Consider the following 22281-nt stretch of genomic DNA (forward strand, 5'->3'; position numbering starts at 1 on the left):
GCAGTTTCACCCAAACATACAGGGAAAACGGTCCCCAGCAACGTAACTAAATCAGTGTCTGTGGATGGCTTGAAAGGCTGGGCTTGAGTGGAAGTCTCCCAGCCCTCCTTGCAGCTCCACAGCTTGGTCAACTCCAAAATTTTGCTTGCATTCAGCTTGGCAAATGGTGAAAGCTTTCCATGCCTCCAGCCTAGTGAGCGCACAAATACGGGCTGCTGAAGAAGTACTTTGCTTCTAAGCGCTGCCTCAGGCCTGTCTACATAAAAACCAGCGCAGACAGCCCTCACTTGCTCTGTCCGCAGCCTTAGACAGCTGCATGCTTCCTAGAGCAGAACTGTAGTGCTCCCTTTCCTTTGCTCTTACTGCAACCTCTCGAATTTCTTTTCAAGGTCAGGCCCAAGCCTACACCAAGGAACATCAGCTTAGGTTAGCTGCCATCAAATCCTTTTCAAATAATTCTGAGCAAAACTACCACCACCACCAACGAGGCTGTTTGAAAGGTTGAACTGAACAAAATTTAACTGCAAGCAGGCAAAACCTGACATAGCTGCTTAATGAGACGCAGCGGGATTCAAACTTACACATCAGAAATGCCTCTGCCTTTCTTTGCAGAGGTACAAAGGTTCTTCAACATTGATATATATGTCTATGTAATGCTGGTACAGCACTGGGGGGAAAGTGCAGAACTACCACGTATTATTCCAGACATTCAGTCTGAAGCACTGTTTCCGAAGTCTGTACCTGTCCTTTCGTGCCAACTCAGCCGCTGATGTATAGCGTTATAGCATTAACTTCTAGCCTCAACACCGCATTTTCAATTTATTCCTTTTTGCTCCTCCCTTCCCGGCACGTAGTTGGATGTCCTTATTCACACGGCAGTGAAAAGGAAAGAAGTCTCAGCTGTCTTCCTGCACTTCAAAGAGCTCTATGCCTATGTGATGTTTTAATTGCATGCTGAGCCCACGTGTCTCGCTGCACTGGCCACCCGGGGTCTCAGCTGGAAAAGCGCAGGTCTCTTTTGAAGCGGAGAGCATTAGCATGTCAAACCATTAACATGTCAAACACTTCGCTGTCCGCTACAGCGCTGATTCTTAGGTAAGAGACCAAATGTCTCTTAGAGACCACGCCGGAGTCTCGCAGCCTACAGCTGTTACCTGGAAGCTTGAATATCTAGCAGGCAGCTCATTAGCATCCAGGTTGTTGACACAAAAAACCGAGCGTGAAACAAGGGCGCCAGTTCATTACAGCACACTTCACACAGTAACGCGGGTGAAAGAAGAAACCTGCAAATACGTGCAACAGAGGAAAGACAGAGCAAACAGTTTTCCTGACCAAGCATTTGCGTGAGGTCCACCAAAGGCCTAGAAACCCCGCGCAGTCCTTAACTAATCCTGTGCAAAGGTTCATTTGCAGGCAGCTGTCAGCTTATTCCTTGCTAGGTAATCCAAAACGTACTTCATTCTTTCAGGCTCCCACGTGATAACCCAGTGTGTAGCAAACCCTCTGCCCTATACCATGCTGTAGGACTTTTTGCTGCTGGGCTAGGAGGATGCTCCTGTTGTCTTTTTGTGAGGGAGAGGTGATTCTCCCTGCATTGAGGAGGCAGCCACGAAACCAAAGCAAGCAAAATACCAATGATGTGTAATACTGCACTAAAGCTCCTCAGTACATCATCTTTCCAGTTCCTACCCCCAATAAAGCAGACTCTCACCCATGACTGCCTTTGAACTGGGTCCCTGTATGCACTCGCCCATTAATATTAACCACCTGTCAAAGCCTCAGTATTTCCAAGCGCAAAACATGCCTTCCTTCACCCAAGGGATTAACACTGATGTCTCTTTTGTTCCTTAAGGTGTCACTAGTCCTACAGAATATGGCTCTTGAGCTGTTTTAGGACATTGTCAAATGCACTAACGATTTCCTGCAACACAGTATTTCTCCCCCTAGAAGAAGCATGTTAATGACACAGTTTAGTTTGCCAGTAATTTAGTATGATTTTTTTTTTAAAACTATACAGATTAGGCATACAAAATCTTTATGTTGCATTAGCTTTATTCACATTTCTGAAGATTAGCATTCGTGTTTTAAAACCTATATTAATCTTACACTGAAATGTTTCAAGAAACTGGATTATGACAGTTGTAAAGATACCTAAACTGAAACTAAGTAGATGTATTATCTTCTAAATTGCTGGTGGATTCCCAAATAAAAGCACAAAGGAGAGTATCATCTTACTTATCTTACTACCACCTTACTCTTATTATCTTACTGCAACTTCTTGATCAACAAGCCATTTTTTTTTTTTTTTTTTTTTAAAGAGCAAGCTTTGAAGTGAAGTCCAGCAATAAAGATTCTCTAGAACTGTGCCTTATGTTGTATTAGTGTTACATTTCTTTAACTTCCTCAGTAGCTGTTCCTTTTCCAGTCTTCATGTCAACACATTCAGTATTGGGTGGGATGATGTCAAACGGCCATGCATTTTGTCAGCCCTACTAGTGGTGCTTTGACAAAGTCAGCGAAGATGGAAGGAAATAAATAATAGAAAAAATACTCTAAAAATACCAGTGTTGTGCCTTTAACAGTTTTTACCTTATTGAGCACAGATCCATCTTATAGAAGCATTACTTGACTTTCGAAAAGAAACATTTTTTATATTGTGTCTTAAAATAGCATGTGTAATACATTTAGGCACCAAGCTTACTGGAACTGCAACAACACCTAGAACTGAAAGTTTTTCATCTAGCTAGTGTGTATCAAGCATGAATATAAACTAAACATCAAATACAAAAATAAAAATATCAGTAAGTTGACCATACATTCAGAGATGACTGCAAATGAAATAAATTTGAAGTGATATGCAACTTATAGAAGACAACTCTAACACACATCAGCTAGACTATCAGTAGATCAGGCTTTTTTTTTTTTTTTTTTTTTTTTTTAATAACCGAGAGCGATATTGATGCTTGATATTTTAGCTTGTTCTGAATTAGGACAAAATCCAGCACACGCTAGTTAAGCATATAGTGGGTGGGGTGGGGGGGAAATAAAAATCAAAACAATGCCTAAAGCCTAGAGCATATGTATTCTGACCTGAAAGAGAGTGGCTGTATGTACACTGATAAATCAAGACTTGATGCACATTAAAAATGCAGGGAGTCATCCATTTTTAAGCACAAAGATGACAACATGATGGAAAGCAATTGCATGAAGATGTGTTACTGTGTGCTGCAGCCTTGGTCAATGAGGACCAAGCTAAAGCTTGTCAAATCTCTCTCAATTATCCTTGTTTTAGGCATGTGTATTTTGCTAAAACCAGTTCTTCATACACCCCCCACAGGCAACCTTAAATCACTGAATTCTCCAGGTTTTGAAGCAAAGAAAGCACTACATTTAGGAGCTAACAATTATGTTTACGTATGGAGTTTACATTTTAGTAAGTTTCTTTTTCTGGTATTGCTCTAGGTAGGCAAAAAGACATTTGAAGGAGTCCTCTTTTTTCTGCATACCTTCCTATAGCTGCAGCTGTGCTTTGTCATCCTTGAAATGCACAGCTGCCCAGAGAGCCAAGCAAAGGGAAGACTGGCGTTCTTCACACTCTTCTCCTGTTTCCTCTCCACCACCTTCACTCTCCATTCTACTTCTTGCACAAGACGTTGGTCCTTGTTGTCTGGTGCCCTCTACTGTTTCGCCCTAGATACGTATTTTTGACCTTCATGCTTCAGTTTGTGTCTGCAAAGTCAGGCCCCAGAGTCAGCTGGAACAAGGAATCCTGTCATGGTTAGTTTGCACCATCTGCAAATCCTTCCCAGACCCCACTAATTGCCTCCCCAGTACAAATCCCAATCCCTTTTCCCCAACTCTGCATCCTTCTTGAATACGTTCAGGGCTGCCAACTGGCCTGCTTGCAGACATTAAGGTAACTTCACATCTGGGAAAAGACTTTCAGAGGGTGGGGTCACAGAAAGAAGCCCTGCTATACATACGTGCACGCAAGTACATGTGTGTATGAAACCCTCACACAATACCAGAGAGAAAAATGACAAGTCCACCCTTTTTGTGGCTCCAGGTTCTCACACACGCCAGGGAGTGAAAGGGCTGAAACACAGCCAGAAAGGAAGGAGCTATCTGAGTTTCAATGCCTGAACTCATTCCTTCTCTAATGCTTTAGTCCAGCCCTTTGTTGACTGCAATGCTCAGCATCGCAAATGTAGGACTGGAAAAAAACTTCAGAAACCATTTACATCATTCCTTGCAGAAGCAAAGTAATAGCTACCAAGACATAAAAAGCACTTTGCCAGACTTCGACTGTCTCACGTCTCACCATAGCACAGTCCCCTGCATGCTTTTCATGGTACCTTCTCTTCCAGCTCAAACCTGATCTGACCTCACCTAGATCAGATCCCTGCTTATAATTGCCTTCGCATCACGTTTTTTCATGCAGACACTAACAGGCTAGCAGGGAAGTTTTTTCTTCTGTTCTCACATACGTACAGTAGTCTGCTATGTGCTGAGAAGCCAGACATGTAGACAGCTTAATTATTTTTTTCAAATAATTTTTAAAATGATTCCATCCCCAAGGGCTATCAAGCATTGTAAGCATGCTCAGGATAAACACATGAAATAACTGGGAGAGACACTATTACTTACAAATTCAAGTAAGAGAAACTAACAGACTCAATTTTTGACATCAAATTTACTCTAGATCCGTCAAACTTAGCTTTTAAAACCTAGGGTCATTTGAGCCAATTGTAGGAAGAACTTGAATGAAATCCCAAACTCAGTTCTCACGGCTTTTAAAATTAAGCCCTTAAGTATGAAAGGCACTTTCTGCTTACATACTCTAGAACTCTACTTTGTTGCCATAAATGCAAACAAAACAAAAAACCCTGCAATGAATTTGGAACCTAAAATGAATCACCAAACTTGAATCAGTGGCAAGCACAACTGAAGTTGCAATTCTTCCTTCACACCAGCATATGATTACTTAACCACCAGAACATTTATCAGCTCATCTTAATGTTTGATCTAAGAATTTGATAGTTCACTAGTGTTTCTGAACTGCTTGAAGTCTTTCAGAGTCCCCATCAGGCTCAGTAACTTGCAGGGAAAGATAATCTTTCCTTGAAAAGGACTGTACAGAAGAGACCTGTAAAATACATTTTCACCACAAGACAGACATATTAATATGCAACATCATTTCTTGTACAGTATCTGCAGTTATCTGGGATGGAGAGAGAGGACTTTTGTCGTTGTTTGAACTCAGAAGCTATTTATTCAATCACACTAGCATGAACTGATGTTATATGACTGTAACAAATGTCACTGGATTTGAGCATGGCACTGAAATGCTGCCTAAAGGTTATTATAGAAGAAAAAGTAGGACAGGCAATGGGAATCTAAAGAGCCCCCAGAGTGTTAGTTATATTTTGTATTCTTGTCTTTGTGCCAAGATTGCTTCTGAACATATCCAGCAATAGCTTCCTGTGTTTGTGAAACTCTACATTCATTTAAAGACAAATACATCCAAGACAACACTCAAATTCACTGATGTTGTTCTTTAAAAAGCTAAGTGATAGCAGTTCTGACCATACAGAAAGCACTACAATGAGTGCTACGCTGTCTGTAGTCGTATTTTACCTACCAAAAGATGACCAGAGAGTTCAATTTTAATATTTTTCTTATAAAATAGATGAGCACAGTTCACAGCTTCAAATTGTAAAAGAAATAGCTAGCATCCAGATTCTCATTCTGGAATATGCAGATTCATCTTTTAGAGGAGTCACTAATGTTTGAGTATAAAAACAGAGTATAAAACAACTCAGAGATCAAGCTAGAACATGAGTTCTGCCCATAAATTAAAAAAAAATAAAATAAATCAGTGCTGATATAAGCACGATCAAGCTCCTAGGCTAAAAATGAAATGAGAAAAATAAAGTTTACAGTAGCTGTTTGACTTCACAAGTCCCTTCAAGAATCAATCTTTGAGCTCTTAGGAGCCAGATAGAAAATGCTGCACTAGCATTTTTAACATTGTTCTCTACAGCATCACCTAATGACCTTGTTTCAAGCAGTATCTGGGTTGGTTTTAATCACGGTCCAGAACCGGCAGCCCAGCACACTGCTCCTCCCCGGCTTCATTGACTTCATTTGATGAGCTCAGGTTCAGTGCTAAATTAGGCGTTTTCCCATAACTCAAGAAAACCCATATGAGTAGTTACTGGGCAAAAAGTAGATGAAAATGATAGTACAGATTAACAACAGAATAGAGACATACATTTATCATATTACAGAGGACTGCCCTGGTAAGTCTAAAAGATCATGTAAGGGAAGCTATGTTATACTTGGTATCTATACTGTTACACTTATCAACATGATTAACATGAAGTGACAGCTCTGCAGAAAGAAGGAAAATTTAAGCAGCCGTCAAAATCAGACATAAGCTCACAACTTTAGAAGACTGTCTTTTAAGAGGTGGTGGCAGCAGCATAGCATGCCTTAATGAATACCAGCATAGCTGAACACGGCTAAAATTAACCTCGAAAAAGTACTTTAAAGCTACCCTACTGATAAAACTCAATTTGCTGGTCAACAGAATAAAGCAGCATCTCAAATGAACCACTCCAGATAAAATCATCCACGTGAATTCAGTCTTCAGTGCCTCAGTGAAAGCACAAGGCACAATACAGCATGCCAAGTTCCACAGCCCAGCTCTAACATGCTGCTCAGAGTCCTCTTCTCAAAAGACACACAAAAAATGCATTTATACAGTTAGAAGCAGTCACCATGTCACAGTTAAGGAACTATTTCTGTATTTCCTGTTATGATAAACAGCTTTCCTGTTATTAAGCAGCAAACATTGCTCCCCGGGGACATGCCTAGAACATTGCACACCATTGTCTTGGCCTGCTGAATCAGGCCTGAAGGCAAGCCGGTGGAGCCCATGCAAAGTCCTGCCAAGGGGAAACAAACCAGAACAGGGCAGCACCCAGAGCTTTTGTTAGCCACAAGACATCCGTTCCCCACCCTTCCAGAGGCACGCGGCCCTTTCACTCCTGGCCGCACAGGCCTGGAAGTCAAGGGGCTTTTCGTCCCAGTGGCTCCTAACCAGGCCGCACAACTGAAGACCGCTGTGGCAAAGGCTGCCTGGCAGGCACCAGTGCCCTCATCACGAGGTGTTTGCCCTGCCTGCTGCGGGCCCATATAGTAATTCGTGTAGAGGAGGTTGGAAATAGTCATGCATCGTTCTCCACAGCTGATGTTCCCCCAGGTCTCTTCTCCTTGAGCTAACAAACCACTACAAAGGCAGCAGACTTCCATTTTGCATAGCTGGGTGGGGACAGGGGAAACACAACAGAAACTTTCTTGAGAAGCCGATACCGCCGATAACGGTGTTCTCCAGGGAATATCTGCAACACACTGCAAAGACTAGAACTCCTACGTAAGATTAACCCGTTAATTAAGATCCCTGACTACAAACATCCCTACTTATGCCACTAACAAATGCAGCAAGAAGAACATTCACTGCACTTGCCATACGCATCTCAACTTCCTTGACCTACCTCATAGCCAAGATGTCCTTCCCAGGACACAGGACTTTTTTTTTCCCCTCCAAAAGTGGCAAAACTTCTTAGTTTGATAAGTTGGTAGAGCAGGTGTTTTGTGCAGTACTATTTGCATAAAGAATTAAGCCTTGATTTTATACTGGTTACACAAATAGCATGTGTTTACAGCTAAAAAAAGCAAAGTCTCCAAGCCTGCTGTTTTATTTGGAGCAGAACAATTTGAAACTGGCATTTTAAGTTCAGTCCTCTTATTCTCCTGCTATATTCCTGTTTTACTAGTTAATGTTTGAAAAAAATATAGCACAATCTATTTTTGCAATAAGTATAAACATCCCATTTTTAATAATTTGTTTCTGATATTAGCAACATTCACAAGCAGACAAAAATGAAGGCCACTGAAATATCTGACAGCCTAAAAAACTGTACTAAAGAAGCAAAGCTGAAGTCAACTCATTAAAAAATATTATTTGCAATACTTTCCAGACTTTCCTGCTGAAGGATTTCAAGCTCTCTTTAAGAAAATGATGAGCTTTCAATTAAAGAATTCCCCCACAGATGTCCCCAGCTGTCCTATTTCCTGCCTAAGCAGAAGTATTTCCATAACATCACATACAAAATGTTCACACAAGCATCTTGAGAAAAAAAACTTTACTTCCTATAAATCTAAGTAGCATATCACCACGCGAAGAAGTAGCAAAAGCAATTTTAACCAAGAACCGAACACAGGTTTATTAGCTCCCTTGCCACAACTACTAGACATCAGTTAAGACAACACCAATGGAAAGTTCATAAATAGCAGCTGTGAAGAACGATCTCAGCCAGATACAAGCCAGGTTATTTGAGGTAGGTTATTTCTATGTTTGAGTATGTTGGCAGTTAAATCAAACAGGATTTATTTTTTTAAGGAGTATTTAAAGCCGTAAGTTATACTCCTGACACGGTTGTTTTTCAGAAGATCAAATACTAGTTTCTTTCCAAGACAGAGAATAGAAATAACACTTCCATGCCAAGGAAAAAGTAACGGGGAAGAGCACAATTTGTGGAGACCATTGGAAAGGTGCTGGAGACCCCGCTGAGTACAATCTAAATCACCAAGTAAGAATTCCACAACACTGGTTTACTGTGTTATTATGATAAAAACAATTGCTGTAACAAACCTCCTCTTAAAAATAAGATTTAATTCAATCAAATTTTTTTGACTTCAACACAACCCTATTGAACTACAAACAGCAGAAATATCAAGAGGTGAGCAAATAGAGGTACAGGTGAACTCAGCTGCAAGTTAACCAGCTCAACTGATATAGCCTTCACCAAATTTTGTTCTGAGGGAAGGCAAGCCACAAGAGAATGTCTTCTTGAGAATGGCTTTCCAAACAAGTTAATTTGGGTACAATAGTTAGTGAAACCATCAAGAGCTGTTCAAACTCCACCACTTTCCTCAGCAGCATCAAATCTAACAACCATGGAACTAGTACTTTCCTATGCACAGTGACATTCAGTGATGAGATTTATTTTTTAAAGCAATAAAAACCTTGGAGAAAAACTTCATTACGTGACACTACACTAACAACCAATCTATAAACAGAAATTAACAACTCTTGCCATGAATTACAATGAGAGTGGTCTCAATTTATTCAGTACTGCCTCCACAGTACTTAACATCAATTGATCAAATGTGATTTTAAGATGCAAGAAACCTTTTTCCTTCCACCATCCCTTTCTATATCAGTTTTCTGTGCCTACAAAGGAAGAAGAGTACTGCAAAAACAATGAAACAACTGGTTACAATACTCAAAACACTGCATTCTAGCACAGAAGCTTCATGGTATCATTTTCCTCAAAAAGCCATTGCTCAAATTAAATGAGCTGTACTAAGGCAGAAAGGCTTTAGCTGTCTCAATGCTATAAGCCATTTCTACTATAGTAACAGATTCATTTGCATAAGCTGCACAAACTGGTAGAGGCAGAATCTAAAAGGTTAAGTCTAGTTTTACTGCACTTGAAAACCCCCGAAGAAATTTAAAAGCTATTAAAGTGCTGGTTGTTTTTTTCAGTGTAATTGTAGTTGCCTGTCACTTCCAAACCCCAACCCACTTCACAACAATAGAAGTTACAGCCAGACCACTTTCACCTATTAGACATATCAAGTGGGAATAAATTTAGTATATGCAATAATATTAGCACGGATAATTTGCTAGGTCTTTTGTGTTTACTCTCCAATTAACTGTTCTTCTGTGAAGTTGAGCTTGAAGCATTAACTCTACTTATTTCACGTTGACAAATACATGAGGCATTCTTCACAGGTAATTAATCTGTGTAAGTGAAGGAATAATAAAACCCAACATCACTCACTATAGTGTAGGGCCAGAATGCAAAAGCTGCCATGCATCTGCTTTTCACAGTACTCTGCTTCCTCCCAAGTTTTTCTGAGCATAGCTCCTCATTTGCATCCACTTTCATGCTTAATTAAAATACATACGCAGTTTAAGTGTTGTCATCACATATAAATTACTGCTTTGACTCTGGTTTGTTTTTTGTTGGTAGGGTGGTTAGTTTTTTTTTTTTTTTTTTTTTTTGCTATCCAGAGTTCATTGGAGAACTAGTGTTATCTTCATTTTATACCTGTCACAAACATAGGACACGGATGAAACTTGTGTAGACTAAATGTTACAAACAAACAAAAAAGCTCCACTACTTGAAAAAGAACCTCCATTTAGCTATCATTTACATACCTACTGAAGCCATGACCTATTAAAGATTGAAATCAAGCACGCCAGGCAGCTCATTTTGTACCCAGTCCTGAAAGGATGAAGTCAGGAGCTAAGAGTCTCACAGACTTCAAGAGGAACATGATTAAATCTAAACTCCCCATGATTAATGGTTTCCAGCTATTCAACTTCTTTTGCTCAGAACAGACAAGCTGTTTTTACTTCTGAACTATATTTTTCCTTGCTAGGTAACACAAACATTTAACTTACTCATCCTGTATCAAATCTCTCTAGTAGACTTTCAGATTTAAAACACTTAGTAAGGTTGAGTGTGTTGGGTGTCTTCCTATAGTTCCATAGGAATCTGTGACATTGGACAATAATCATTCCTTTAGCTATGCTTAGGAAAAAAACTCCATAGTATATGAACAGCTAAGCAACTCATGACACCTGAGGCTTTCAAAATCATCAAGATTTTGTTCATTTCCTTTAAGAGCACTGCTTTGCAACACACAATTTCATACAGTTGTCAGCGTTACCTGAAGCAGGATGTAGGGAAGAAATTGTATTGGAAATTGATGTTATCTGCTCAAATAAATAGGTCTGTGATGTATGCTTGTTGCAAGCACGGGGAAATTTTGTAAACTGACATTGCTGTAATGACATCAGGTGTCTTTAGAGACGCTTCTTATTCCCAAGGTAATAAGAGAGTAACAAGGTTTAGTAAGCAATGAAAGCCACCAGAGGGATAAGAATACTAAGTACAGCTTGCTTAAGGGAAGAAGAAATCTAGCACCATCAAGGGCTTGGCGAAAACACTGAGACAAAAATTTACCACAAAAGCAACAGTACAGCTCATTATACAACCTATGGAAAAACTCTGGGAACAAAAGGCATGAGAGCTTTGATCTCCATTTGCAAAACTGGTTCCTTGTGCAGAATTTTATCTTCATGCAAAAGGAAACGTACATAACTCAGAATGAATATTTTGAATCATTCGTATAGGAATGTCTTTCTGTGGCAGTTTTTACAGAATCATGCAGAGATGATTTACTCTGTCACACCACTGATGCATGAAAAGCATAAAAAGCACTTTAGTCACTCTTTGGTAAAAAAAAATCCTTAATGGTTTAATAAAGGAAGCAAATTTTATATTTCATCACTGAAAGATTAGATCATATTTAACTTAAGGATTTAATAAGGATTTATGCAGTTGTGTTGAATTTTTGTTGCAGTTGCTTGTAAAACTTGCTTGTAGAAAGCAGCAGGATGAGTACATTAAGTATTTTCTGAAGTGTTTCAATGTTTTTGTTTTCCTGAATAGGATGTTTGTTATAGAGCGGTAACAATACAGGTATACTATACTTCCAGTAGCTGAGGAAGTGACACTTTTTGATGTCTGCCTGTATTTAAAGGGAGAAGAGACCCCTGGATATAAAGACCCTGAAGCAATGTAGAGCACACAATGATGGAAGTTAGATACAATAAGGCAGCAAGCTAGAGAATCTTGATATACACCAAATTTTACAGCAAATTTCCTCCAGATTTATTCCATTCCTAAAAAATAATCTGATTTTATTTGATTGCAACGCTTAGAAGATATTTGAACTTCTCCAGTCACTCTGACAACTCCATATGGACAAGATGTAAGCAGTGCAAACATTCTTCATCGCAAGGATCTGTTCCACGATACATGCAATGACTAATTTAGACTAACTTAACACCACTGTAAACTGTATTTCCAGCCATAACCACATACCACGAAGAAACTGTGGCAAGCTGTTGCAAAACATTCTCAAATCAGAATGGAAACTCACAAGATCCATCCTTTTCCTCTCAATAGTGTTTTACATCCTAAATTCACAAAGCTATTCCTCTACAGTCAGCCAGAATATAGCAGAAGAATCCAACTTGACCTATGCTCTAGACCACTTGAAAACTCTACATTTGAGCAATTGTCACAACTACCTCAAGACAGTCATACAAGGCAGTCTATGCTACTATGAAAGGAAGCAGTGGATTAAATCCATGATAATGCTCATTAAGAGTGCAATCTACACCGAAACTGTAATTGAATGATGCTTACATAACACCTTTTCCCATACATATTCACATTCATGCATGAACCCTGAAATTCCTTTTTTCAATTACTCTGCCTTATTTGTTCACACAGTCCCTATATATTCTATTTCTCATCACTTACGTGACCTTAGAAAGAAGCCACATGTCATTTTAATCCAATTAAACCACTACAAGCAAAGATGCTCAAACCTATGTTGCAGAAAGCAAACATGGCTCCTCCTGGCATCAGCCTTTCAGACTCGTGATATACATTGTCGTTGCCTGATCAACTCTTATGTTGTTGAGTTTTATGAACCAGAAATAATCACAATCAAGCTTCAATGCATTCAATGTTTTTAAAAACACAGCTTATTTATACGTACTTGCATTTTCCACTACAGAATATGACCTGGTTTTCAGATGCCCTACTTTTTTCAGTATATTCAGCACTAGCTAACCGCTGGGCAGCTTTCTGCAAGATACAAGGACAGTAAAGCAGAAGGGGAGACCAGGTGAAAATTTCTCTGAACTTCCAGTTCTATACCTTTAGTGTGCATTATGCAAAAGCTAGAGAGAACAAGCAGAAGGTCTGTTCAGCGCTTCTTAATTAAGAAAGTGCTGCTTAACTGGAACACAGCTATCAATCTAGTTTGCATGCTGCATCTAACAGAGGCATCCTGCAGGCAGTTCTTACTTTCACATCCACTCAAATGAAAGAAAAAACAAATGGATTCTTGTCACTATAAAATTACCTTAATACATGCCTCGATACTTTTTTTTTTTTTAGAATGATACCAAACTTCAGTAGTAGTTAATGAACGTACAGAACATTGAACATTATTTCCCCATTTCTCTTTTAGTATTTCTATTCCTGGAATATGTGCTGCCTAAAAATTTCGTATTCTTAGCAACATCAGTGATGTAGGTATGCACAAAGACTCCCTCATGTAAGAAGTTTTAGCATCAAGGTATTCTAATTGCAGCTTAAAAGCCACGCAAGCAAGCTGCAAACAGAAGCCTATATTATATTTGGATAATCAACCTGTATTATGCTCATAATTGAATTTATCATCCAGGAGGAACTCAGAAACTGAATTTACTTTAGCAGGGATAAGTAATGACAGGGCAAATGGTTTAGGTTGCTATGTGAAATGCCAGGACGGGAAGGGAAGGTGACTCCAAAACTCCACTTGGAGTTGAACTCCAAAGAAGTACTAGCCAGAAATGGTGGTGTTCAAGAAAGGAAGGAAATGCCTGAGAAGAAGAGCTTTTGCAAAACTAGTTTATGTAGCTACTTGCTCCTCCCTAAGAAAAATGCAAGAAAATGACAAACAGTGCAGTGGAGAAAAGACTTGTGTAATATGCAGACTGCCATTGTTTTCCCCGATATCATCCACCTTTGCAAAAAAAGAAAAAATCACCACCCTCCATCAAAACAGAATGTATTCCCTGGAACAAAGATCAGCATCCATAATTATGTTCCCAATCCATGCATTTGCTTTACGTGTCGCTTAAAACGAAAATCAGGTCATATGGAGCTGAGGTGTTTTTTTTTTTTTTTTTTTTTTTTGAATATGCACATGCTTTTCTTGAATGTCTCTAAAACACCTGAAAGAAAACTTCAGACTTTTTAGGTTTCTATCAACACAAGTGAGCAAGAAAGTTTGCTTGTCATACTTGCAGATAAGATGTTTAATGGGAGAAGTCTGACAACAGATTTCTACATTCAAGTATTCAACTATTTCTCACAGACAGACAGAGAGCCACATCGTGACAGCCTGTCCTCATTTCCCACCTCCCACCACACCTCCCATTCACGATATAGAAAATACAGAGCTCCCAGCAGACAATCATTAAAATGATTAGATACATATTTAATGGCACAGACTTCCTGATTCTATTTTTGGACCTGTAGGAGGAAAAAAATTCCGATTTGCATTTCATAAACAGAATACCCATCTTACCAACGAACAGCTCTGCACAGATGCACGGACACGCAGAAAGCTCAAGCTTTCCAGTTACGTAGACTATAAAACTATGCTTGTAAGTCAGACTTCTATATGTAATTCTAAAACTTCTATGCCCAGGACTGTTTTTATTTGCTAAAAATAAAGTGCTGCTGAAGTAAACAAGATCACCCAATGCATGCTCTGTCATGTTAAAAATACAAACCTGTATGAAATATAACCGTGCTTTTCTTATAGCCAGAAGGTAGACGAATGTTTCGGAGCAACCCCTTTGCTGTCAGTCGTACACGCATGTTGGATAAGGAAAATTTCGGGGACCATAACATGTCTTCAGTGCAATTAGAAGATAAGCAAGCAAGAAACAGCCTCCATGTAGTGTAACATACTATGTTTTTAAATCACCGCTGGCAGAAGTCAAGTGATTCTTGCTAAAGAAACAAACCTTGAAGAAATAATCAGATCTCCATTCCTTTGCCCTTATTCCTTATGCACAGATGAGCACAATCAGAAAAAGCAGATATCCACAGCGTTAAGTGCTGCTGGCAGCTTCTCCCCGCCAGATGTTGTAGAAACAAAGCTTGTCCTCAGACTAAAATCGACTTAGTGATTTGAAAAACCCACAGCCTCTGAATTACATCACAGTGTTCACGCTTAATCTGCTATGGGACTCTGTGGGACTGGGAGCTACAGCAGGAGAAAAGGGAGGAGGAGGAGGAGAAAGAGGAGGAGGAGGAGGAAGTGGGTGGTCTCCCCAGCTGAATATATCATCCAGTGTCACAGACCATGTAATTGTTCTTTAGAGACTAGCAAGGAGATTACTTGAATATTCCCGGAGGCATTTGTCAGCTCTTTTCTCCTTAGCAAGGATCACTTCAGGCTGCATTTTTCAGACAGTTTCTTGCAATTGACAGGAATGTATCAAAACAGATTTTAATCAGCAAACACTTTCTACCAGAGTTTCTTTCTGCATTAAATATTATGTCAACATTTAAAGCCTTAACAAACCAACAAACATCCATTCTGTGAGAACAATCCCGTATTTGAGATCTGCTTAATAAAAATACTATTTAGCTTGGCAGCTCAGCACTGCAGATGCTTCAATTTATCAGGAGAGGAGCAAGCAAGCAGGCATCAATTTCATATCAAAACAGATTGCTGCCAGCTGGAGTTTGAATGCACCCAAACACTGTAGCAAACAAGCAGCATTACAGGAATTCCTTAAAAATAAATGCTGTCTCCATATTTAACTAGCCCTCAAAAAAATGTCCGTCGTCCCCCCCAATTTATTGAGCTCAAAGTTTTGCATACAGCTTGGTCCCACTAGCAAAAAAAAAAAAACAACAAACAAGCAAAACTAGAAATAGAGGAAAGGAATCCCTGTTTTACACAGATTAGAAAACATGACGTTTTTCACCTGCAACCATGACCTATACATACAGGCTGCTAAGGCACCACAGACTTGCACTGTCCACTTTCCTGTGTGTAAGGATGAGAAACATTTCCGCCTTGGCACGCCATGGGAGCAGGGACCACCTGAGCCAGTCCAGGATACAAGGCAGCAACAGCTCATACCTCCTTTTCAGGTTCCTTGCAGGCTCTGCTGAAGAACTGCCCTCCACAGCCTTTATATGTTTTAGGTGTTTTTCCTTTGTTTGTTTTAAGAGACAACAAAATCAGCTACTTTCTCACTGATGCCCCACTCCTACCATTTCACAAAACCACAGCTAATGTGCTCTAGCATCTAGTCTTCTGATAGCTCTTCTAGTTCCAGAAGCCATTACACCAACTTGTTCTGAAGCACGTATCACCCAAAGCAAGTATTATCACGCTGACAGGTCTCGTCCCAGTGGTACCTTACCTGTCCTCTCCTTAACACAGCCCTATTACATTTTAATAACATGTCTTACTTGCTCAAGATGCAGAACATTTTAAATTATCCAGTGTTTATTTACCACATCAGCTAGAACTAAAAATAGCATTTTGCTGTTTTATTCTGGTCTCCAGGTATCTCTGACATCGCCCAAGCCAGGGCAGTGGCAGTAGAGCAGCTCACTGTAAGCACACAAGAAGAGCTGCAGCCCTGCAAAGACGGTCAGACCTGTTAAACCAACCTCCACAGCACGCTGCAGGAGAATACTGCTGAATGTTTTATGACCATGTACCAAAATATTTATTTCCAGGCATGGTAATGCACCATCCGCTTTGAAGTACTATGACACATCTCCAGTCTGCACTGAACCATTCAAAATAAGTACAAAGACAGTAAATTAGCTTTTTTGTTCAGTTCCCAGGGCAGCCTCTGCAAACAGCAGGGCACGCATGACATTACTGCTGTAAAATCTTCACGGATTCCTTGAGTCTGAAGAGCTTTGGCACTAACAACGTGTGTTCATCTATCTTTGCCATGGCCAGAAATTCTAGACTCTTTCCTAATCCAGCAGCACCACCAAAGGAGCTGATGATCCTTCCCATGCTGGAAGATTATCGGCTCCAACGTTTGGAAATGGCGCTCAGCAGTGAGCCAGAAGGCTCCTTACAACACATTACAGTTGCCTTGTGTATTCACCACAGTTCATCAGCCCTCCTCTGCAAATATGAGATCGCTGTTGCCAAATCCTCCCTTGGAGGATCTTGAGATTTTGGCTTGGCCTACAGCCAGCCTTCCACCAGCAGCCAACACCCGGCCCCACCAGGTTTTCCTCTTCTTCCAGGGCACCTGGAGGAACTCCCTTCTGCTCTCCTCCTACCCACCACAGCTCCCCTGGTGAGAGACTGCTCCGTGAAGCAAATATTCTCTCCCCATCTGGACTCAACGCTTTCTTCACAGAGACAGAAACAGTCTAATCGGGTTCAAAAAGAAAAAAAAAAAATCCATCAAAAAATCAAAACCCCACCTCTCCCAGTCCTTGTAACAGCGCCTGGGAAAACATGCCCAAGAACTCCTCCTCGGCCTGTAAAACCACAGAGGCTGAAGTACCCCAGTGAGACCCTAACTTCCTTCCTAGGCATAGGAGCTGAGACAAAGGACCTCTAGAGGGCAACTATGATGTAATGAACCAGTTCGAAGACAGAGGAAGGAATGAATCACAAGACAAAATATGAGCAAATAAAAGCTCTACGTGGACATAAAAGCTCTTGTAGCAGAGACCAAAACACCTCCTACAGAGAGACACAAATAATACTTTCACTGCCTCCTCTTCCCCAGCTTTGAGTAGAAACAGGCCATGAAGAAACAGATACATCAGTGCTTTTTTGTTTTATTAAAAAAAAAAAAAACCAACACACAAACGAAAAGACCCTTCTTAGCTGAGGAAAACACTTTTTTAGGCTCCAGGAATCCTGTTAAATCCCACAAATCTAAAACAAGCCTGCTTTATGCAGTAGGAAGACCTGACAACATTAATAAAGGGCAACAGAAGCACGTCAGGCTCATCTAGCATCCAACCTTCAGAGAGCTCTGACAGGCGGCAGGAGGACTGCCCATTCCTATGTGAACAGCTCCTAGGAGAGGCTGAAACTCAAAAAGGTTCCTACAACGCAGTATTTGCAGAGCTCTGTGTTATCCCACCAAAACCAGCACAGAGGTGAGTGTGCACCCGTCAACGTTTCCTCAGCTCACGGAAACAGCACGTCCAAGTCTGTATCTGTGCGCCTCCAACCATCCCGTGCTTGGTGCCAGCAGTGTACAGAGCCAGGAATATGCTCCATGGGATCCAGCACAGCACGCCAGGAACACTCACAGTCTGCATTTCGTGCATAATACGGGGAGAGGTCTTTTTCTGTCTTGACATCAGATAAGGGTGATGGAAAATAACACTGGAAAATAGCTGAATAAAATAGGAAGTGATACACAGCACAGACAGAGGAGAAAAGGACTGACATTTTATTTACTAGCACTTCACTGCTGTCTTCCTTCCCTGGGCAAAACAGACAAAGGACGCTGTGCTGCTACAATCACATAATTCACTCTGGATTGCTACAGGCATTAATACCTGATGACACGGTCAGATTGATGGTTGGGCTAGACCTATTTTAATCCCGACAGATTTAGTACATCTGCCACTCCCCGGGGAAGCTAGCAATGTGACAAAAAAGGAGCAAAGGACACAAGTATCTGTAGGCTCTTTAATTCAGCCTTGTGAGGCCAAGCCTCCGGTATCTGGATGTGTTTCTGCTGCCTCTGTTCTTCTTTCCACATTCAACAACCAGTAAGAAAGCCATCAGAGCAGGGCAAGTCTAAATCAGAGGCTAGACCTTTAGACCCAAGATGCCCTGGCAGAAGACAACTGGCTCCACGTTATAAGACAGCATGGGCAGTGCTGAGCAGATGGTTTTTACTGGCATGCTTTAATTCAACAAGAACTGAGAGGCGATTGTCTATGCCATGAGAGAAGGAGGCCTCTGAGAGAAAGTGTCATCTGTGCCCGAGTTTTTGCTTCCAGAAAGTTACCACACTCTCCCTAGCTTCCTGTGACCACCTTGCCCTAGCCAGTGCTCCAGCCTGAAAAGCTGATCCTCCTGCAGGCAGCAACACACACTGGCATGCTCCACACAGCTTGCAGCTCCGGGACATTTTAAGCTCAAATCCTCACCTGAAGGAAATAGCAACTCTCTTCCCACCTCAGAGCAGGAACTAAAATCCTAAATAATTTAGGCTTCTTCTAGAGCACAGAAGCTTTTAACCATTATAAATTCAGCAGCTTTTCAAACAGCAGGTGATGCTGCAGTGAACTTCCAAGCAAACAGCTACCGAAATCAGGCTAATCTGCGCCTCTTTCATGCAACAGTGGTGACATTTTTATCGTCAGCCCTCTTTCAGAGTAGAGAATGGCAACAAAACATCACAAGAATAATTTCATTTTTAACTTCTGACATAATGGAGCTGCAAATTATTTTCCATGTGTAAGATGTCCCTTACAAAACAGCATTTGTTAGACACCCTCAGACAAAATCCTACAGTGCTTCAAAGCAAAACTGCTTCTAGCCTACAGTGAAAAATGTCACTAATATTAGGACAACATGCCTTAAAATATGAAGCTTTAATGATCTATGCAGACTTACCAGAAAAAAAACACAAACAATTGCCTCTCTGCTAGGGACTTTGGCTGTTCAGCAACAGGCTAGGTGCATACATGAGCCTTGTAAGCTGCAGCACCAAAGAACAGATTAAAAACAAGGGTTTTACTTAGGACAACAGCTTACACATCTACAAATATTGATTTATTCACACCATACTGGTTGATTCACACTGTGCAATTGCTCTTCACCTCACGACAACAATAACCAGTACCCAGGCAACTTCTGTTGAAAAGCAACACCGCAAATACGGATAATTTAGATGAATACACCTTCTAAGATATACTACTGATTTATCAATGCGCAAGTTCACTGAGCAAATGCAAGTCAGCTCATCACAGGCGTTGCACTTCTCTTTTGTGGGCTTCACACATTCTTTGTAACCCCAGGTGTGCAAATAAAGGTCAGAGTTTACAAGCTGTCTAGCCATCTTTGATACAAAATCCAGAAGTTTCACATCTCTGGGACAGTTCCATGGTCTTCCAATGTTATGTCAACTTATTTCCTTAATAAGAGTCAATGACTGCAACATTGGCAGCTACTTATCTGCTGAAAAAATATCTTAAAGAATTTGGGGAAAGAAAAGACTTAAAGAAAGCTAGAACGAACAGCACAGTGCCTCAGAGGACTTCAAAAATAATAACAAAAAAAAAAGAGGAAGAGGACAAAAAGAGTCAGCTTTGGGCTACATCAGATACATCAAAATTAAGACTCCTATAAAGAACTCCAGTGCAATGACGCCTGGTTATTGGCAGTGTCCACTGCAAACACATAAAACAATGCCTATAATCTAAGGACCTCCAGAAAGTCAAAGAAGAAAAAAACTACTGAGATAATCCAAGAGAGATCCATACCTATTTTTAACCGGATAGGGAAGGACACAAAGATACTACCAAAAGAGCTAAGTTTTAGGGTGGCATTTCCAAGAAGGTGGTACAGTTTAGCATAGCATATAGCTATTCAGAGCTGGGAATAACAAAACAAAACCAGTTTGCCACTGACCCTGATGGGCAGTCAAATCTCTCCAGTCTCTTCACAAAATAAAAACTTATTGTCCTCTTAATTACTGGAAAAAAACAGTGAGAATTTCAATATTTTAAAGCTAGTTCAGACAATAGTAATAAAAACCATCAGCTCTGGGCAATCCTAATGCTGTTGTGTATAATTTAGAGCCAATATGACAGACTTGCATGGTAGAAAATACTTGAACTCCATCTCCCAACACTGGGAAATTTCTTTAAGCACTGACTTGGACTCAGCTGATGCAATCTGCGCATGTCCGTTTCAGCTGCCCCCTCTATTCACACAGAGGCTGACCTATTCAATATTTAAACAACTGTGAGAAAACTGCAGCTCTGTGCTCTTCTGTTGTATGGATTATTACTGTGAAACATCAAAATAAATACCGTGGAGGAGAACTACAGACATTCCTCCCAACATCAGAACAAACACCACAGAAGTGAACTACAAACATTCCCTCATCAGAAAGTCTGCTCACTTTGTGTCATCAAGAGTTTGGAATATGGCTGCCTTAAGCTAGAGAGCAATTTTCTCACAGAAGTTTTGGAATTAAACAAACATATCTAACTTACAATTTAGAAAAATGGTCCTTGCTTAGAAGTGCTAACAGATGAAACAGATCTCATAGCATGGAAGCCATTTGGTCTACACCACAGAAGGCCTTTAATGAAAGAATTCACATAGGTTTAGATTAATTTCAAACTTTTTTATATAGAGGTAACAAAACTTTATAGGTGGTTCACATGTAATAGCTACGCCACTTGAGCAGTTTTGCTGTCTGTTTACAAGAACATTCTTTATTAGCTTGCAAGTATTCTAGGGCTAGATCACGAGACAATTGAGTCATTCAGATAGTCCTCATTGTTCACATGGATGGAAAACATCTAAAAAAAGACTACAGCAGGCTCTTTATTGCAGCTAGAAAGGCAACAAGTAGTCCAATGCACAGTACTAATATCTACAAAAGAATTTAAGCTTGATCTTCTTGTTCCTTGTCAAGAGATAAAGGTGAAAGACCAATTTATATTATGCAAATCCTAGAACTTCAAATCTGTAAGATATTATCTATGATTATTAAACAAATACTAAATCTAAAGTTGTTGCTACTGCTTTATTCCATAGAGTTTACAAAACTGTTCAAGGTTTTCTGCAAAACTTCCAGGATGTTCTGTTGTAGAGAGGGATGACAACAAAAATAGACAAACCCAACTTACTTACAAAAGCTGAAGCTTTTAACACAAGAGACTGAAATTTCAGTTTCAACTTATCTGTACTGAAATACCTGGTTGGAACTAGTCAGAGATGTTAGTTCTGCAATGTAGAAGACCTTGAGCAATACCCTCCCTGCTCTGCCCAGTGTTAACAGGCACTTAAACACTGTTTTTCCGTACCCAGAGTGCTTTAAGTATTAGACAGTCTACCAGTTGAGAAATAATCTTCCTCCTGGTTTTAGCCTCACTGCAGAAGGTACCTAGTTTATCCACGTGCAGAAGAGGAAAAAACTTCCCAATGTTTAAGATACTTACATATCAAAGTACTTCCTGAATTATTTTTAACGTAATTTACTTCCCATGCCCAGAGAACAGAATTAGGAGACACTGAAAGAAAGCTGAATTGATTCAACAACACAAGTTTTACTTCATACAAAAATTCCAGACGACCACAGAATTATGTATTTGTTTAAAATGGATACATGAAACTTAATTGCTGGCAGCACTGCAATAAAGTTGAGTTTGTTATAAACTCTCATATAGAGCTGTACAACATTCTCAGATTTTTTCAAATTTTTTATTTTTTGTCTTTTAAAGCAAGTTAAGACCTTTGGATTATTTTTTATATATATATATACATATATATACATATATACACACACACACACATTCTTCT

General features: G+C 40.0%; 1 protein-coding gene across 6 annotated transcripts in view; it reads right to left on the reverse strand.

The window, feature by feature from the left end:
- Positions 1 to 22281, reverse strand: part of MTUS1 (microtubule associated scaffold protein 1) — a 113420-nt gene that overhangs the window by 34369 nt on the left and 56770 nt on the right. Inside the window, exon 1 of one of the 6 annotated variants that reach the window (XM_035558649.2) lies at positions 14504 to 15353. The exons of the other annotated variants lie outside the window; for them this stretch is intronic. Within the exon in view, the coding sequence (XP_035414542.1) occupies positions 14504 to 14624 (121 nt within the window). The 5' untranslated portion in view covers positions 14625 to 15353. Of the gene's footprint in view, positions 1 to 14503; positions 15354 to 22281 lie in introns of those variants that run through there. 6 annotated transcript variants of the gene reach the window in all.

This window comes from Cygnus atratus, chromosome 4 (genome assembly GCF_013377495.2).
Source record: "Cygnus atratus isolate AKBS03 ecotype Queensland, Australia chromosome 4, CAtr_DNAZoo_HiC_assembly, whole genome shotgun sequence".
NCBI classification, from domain to species: Eukaryota; Metazoa; Chordata; class Aves; order Anseriformes; family Anatidae; genus Cygnus; species Cygnus atratus.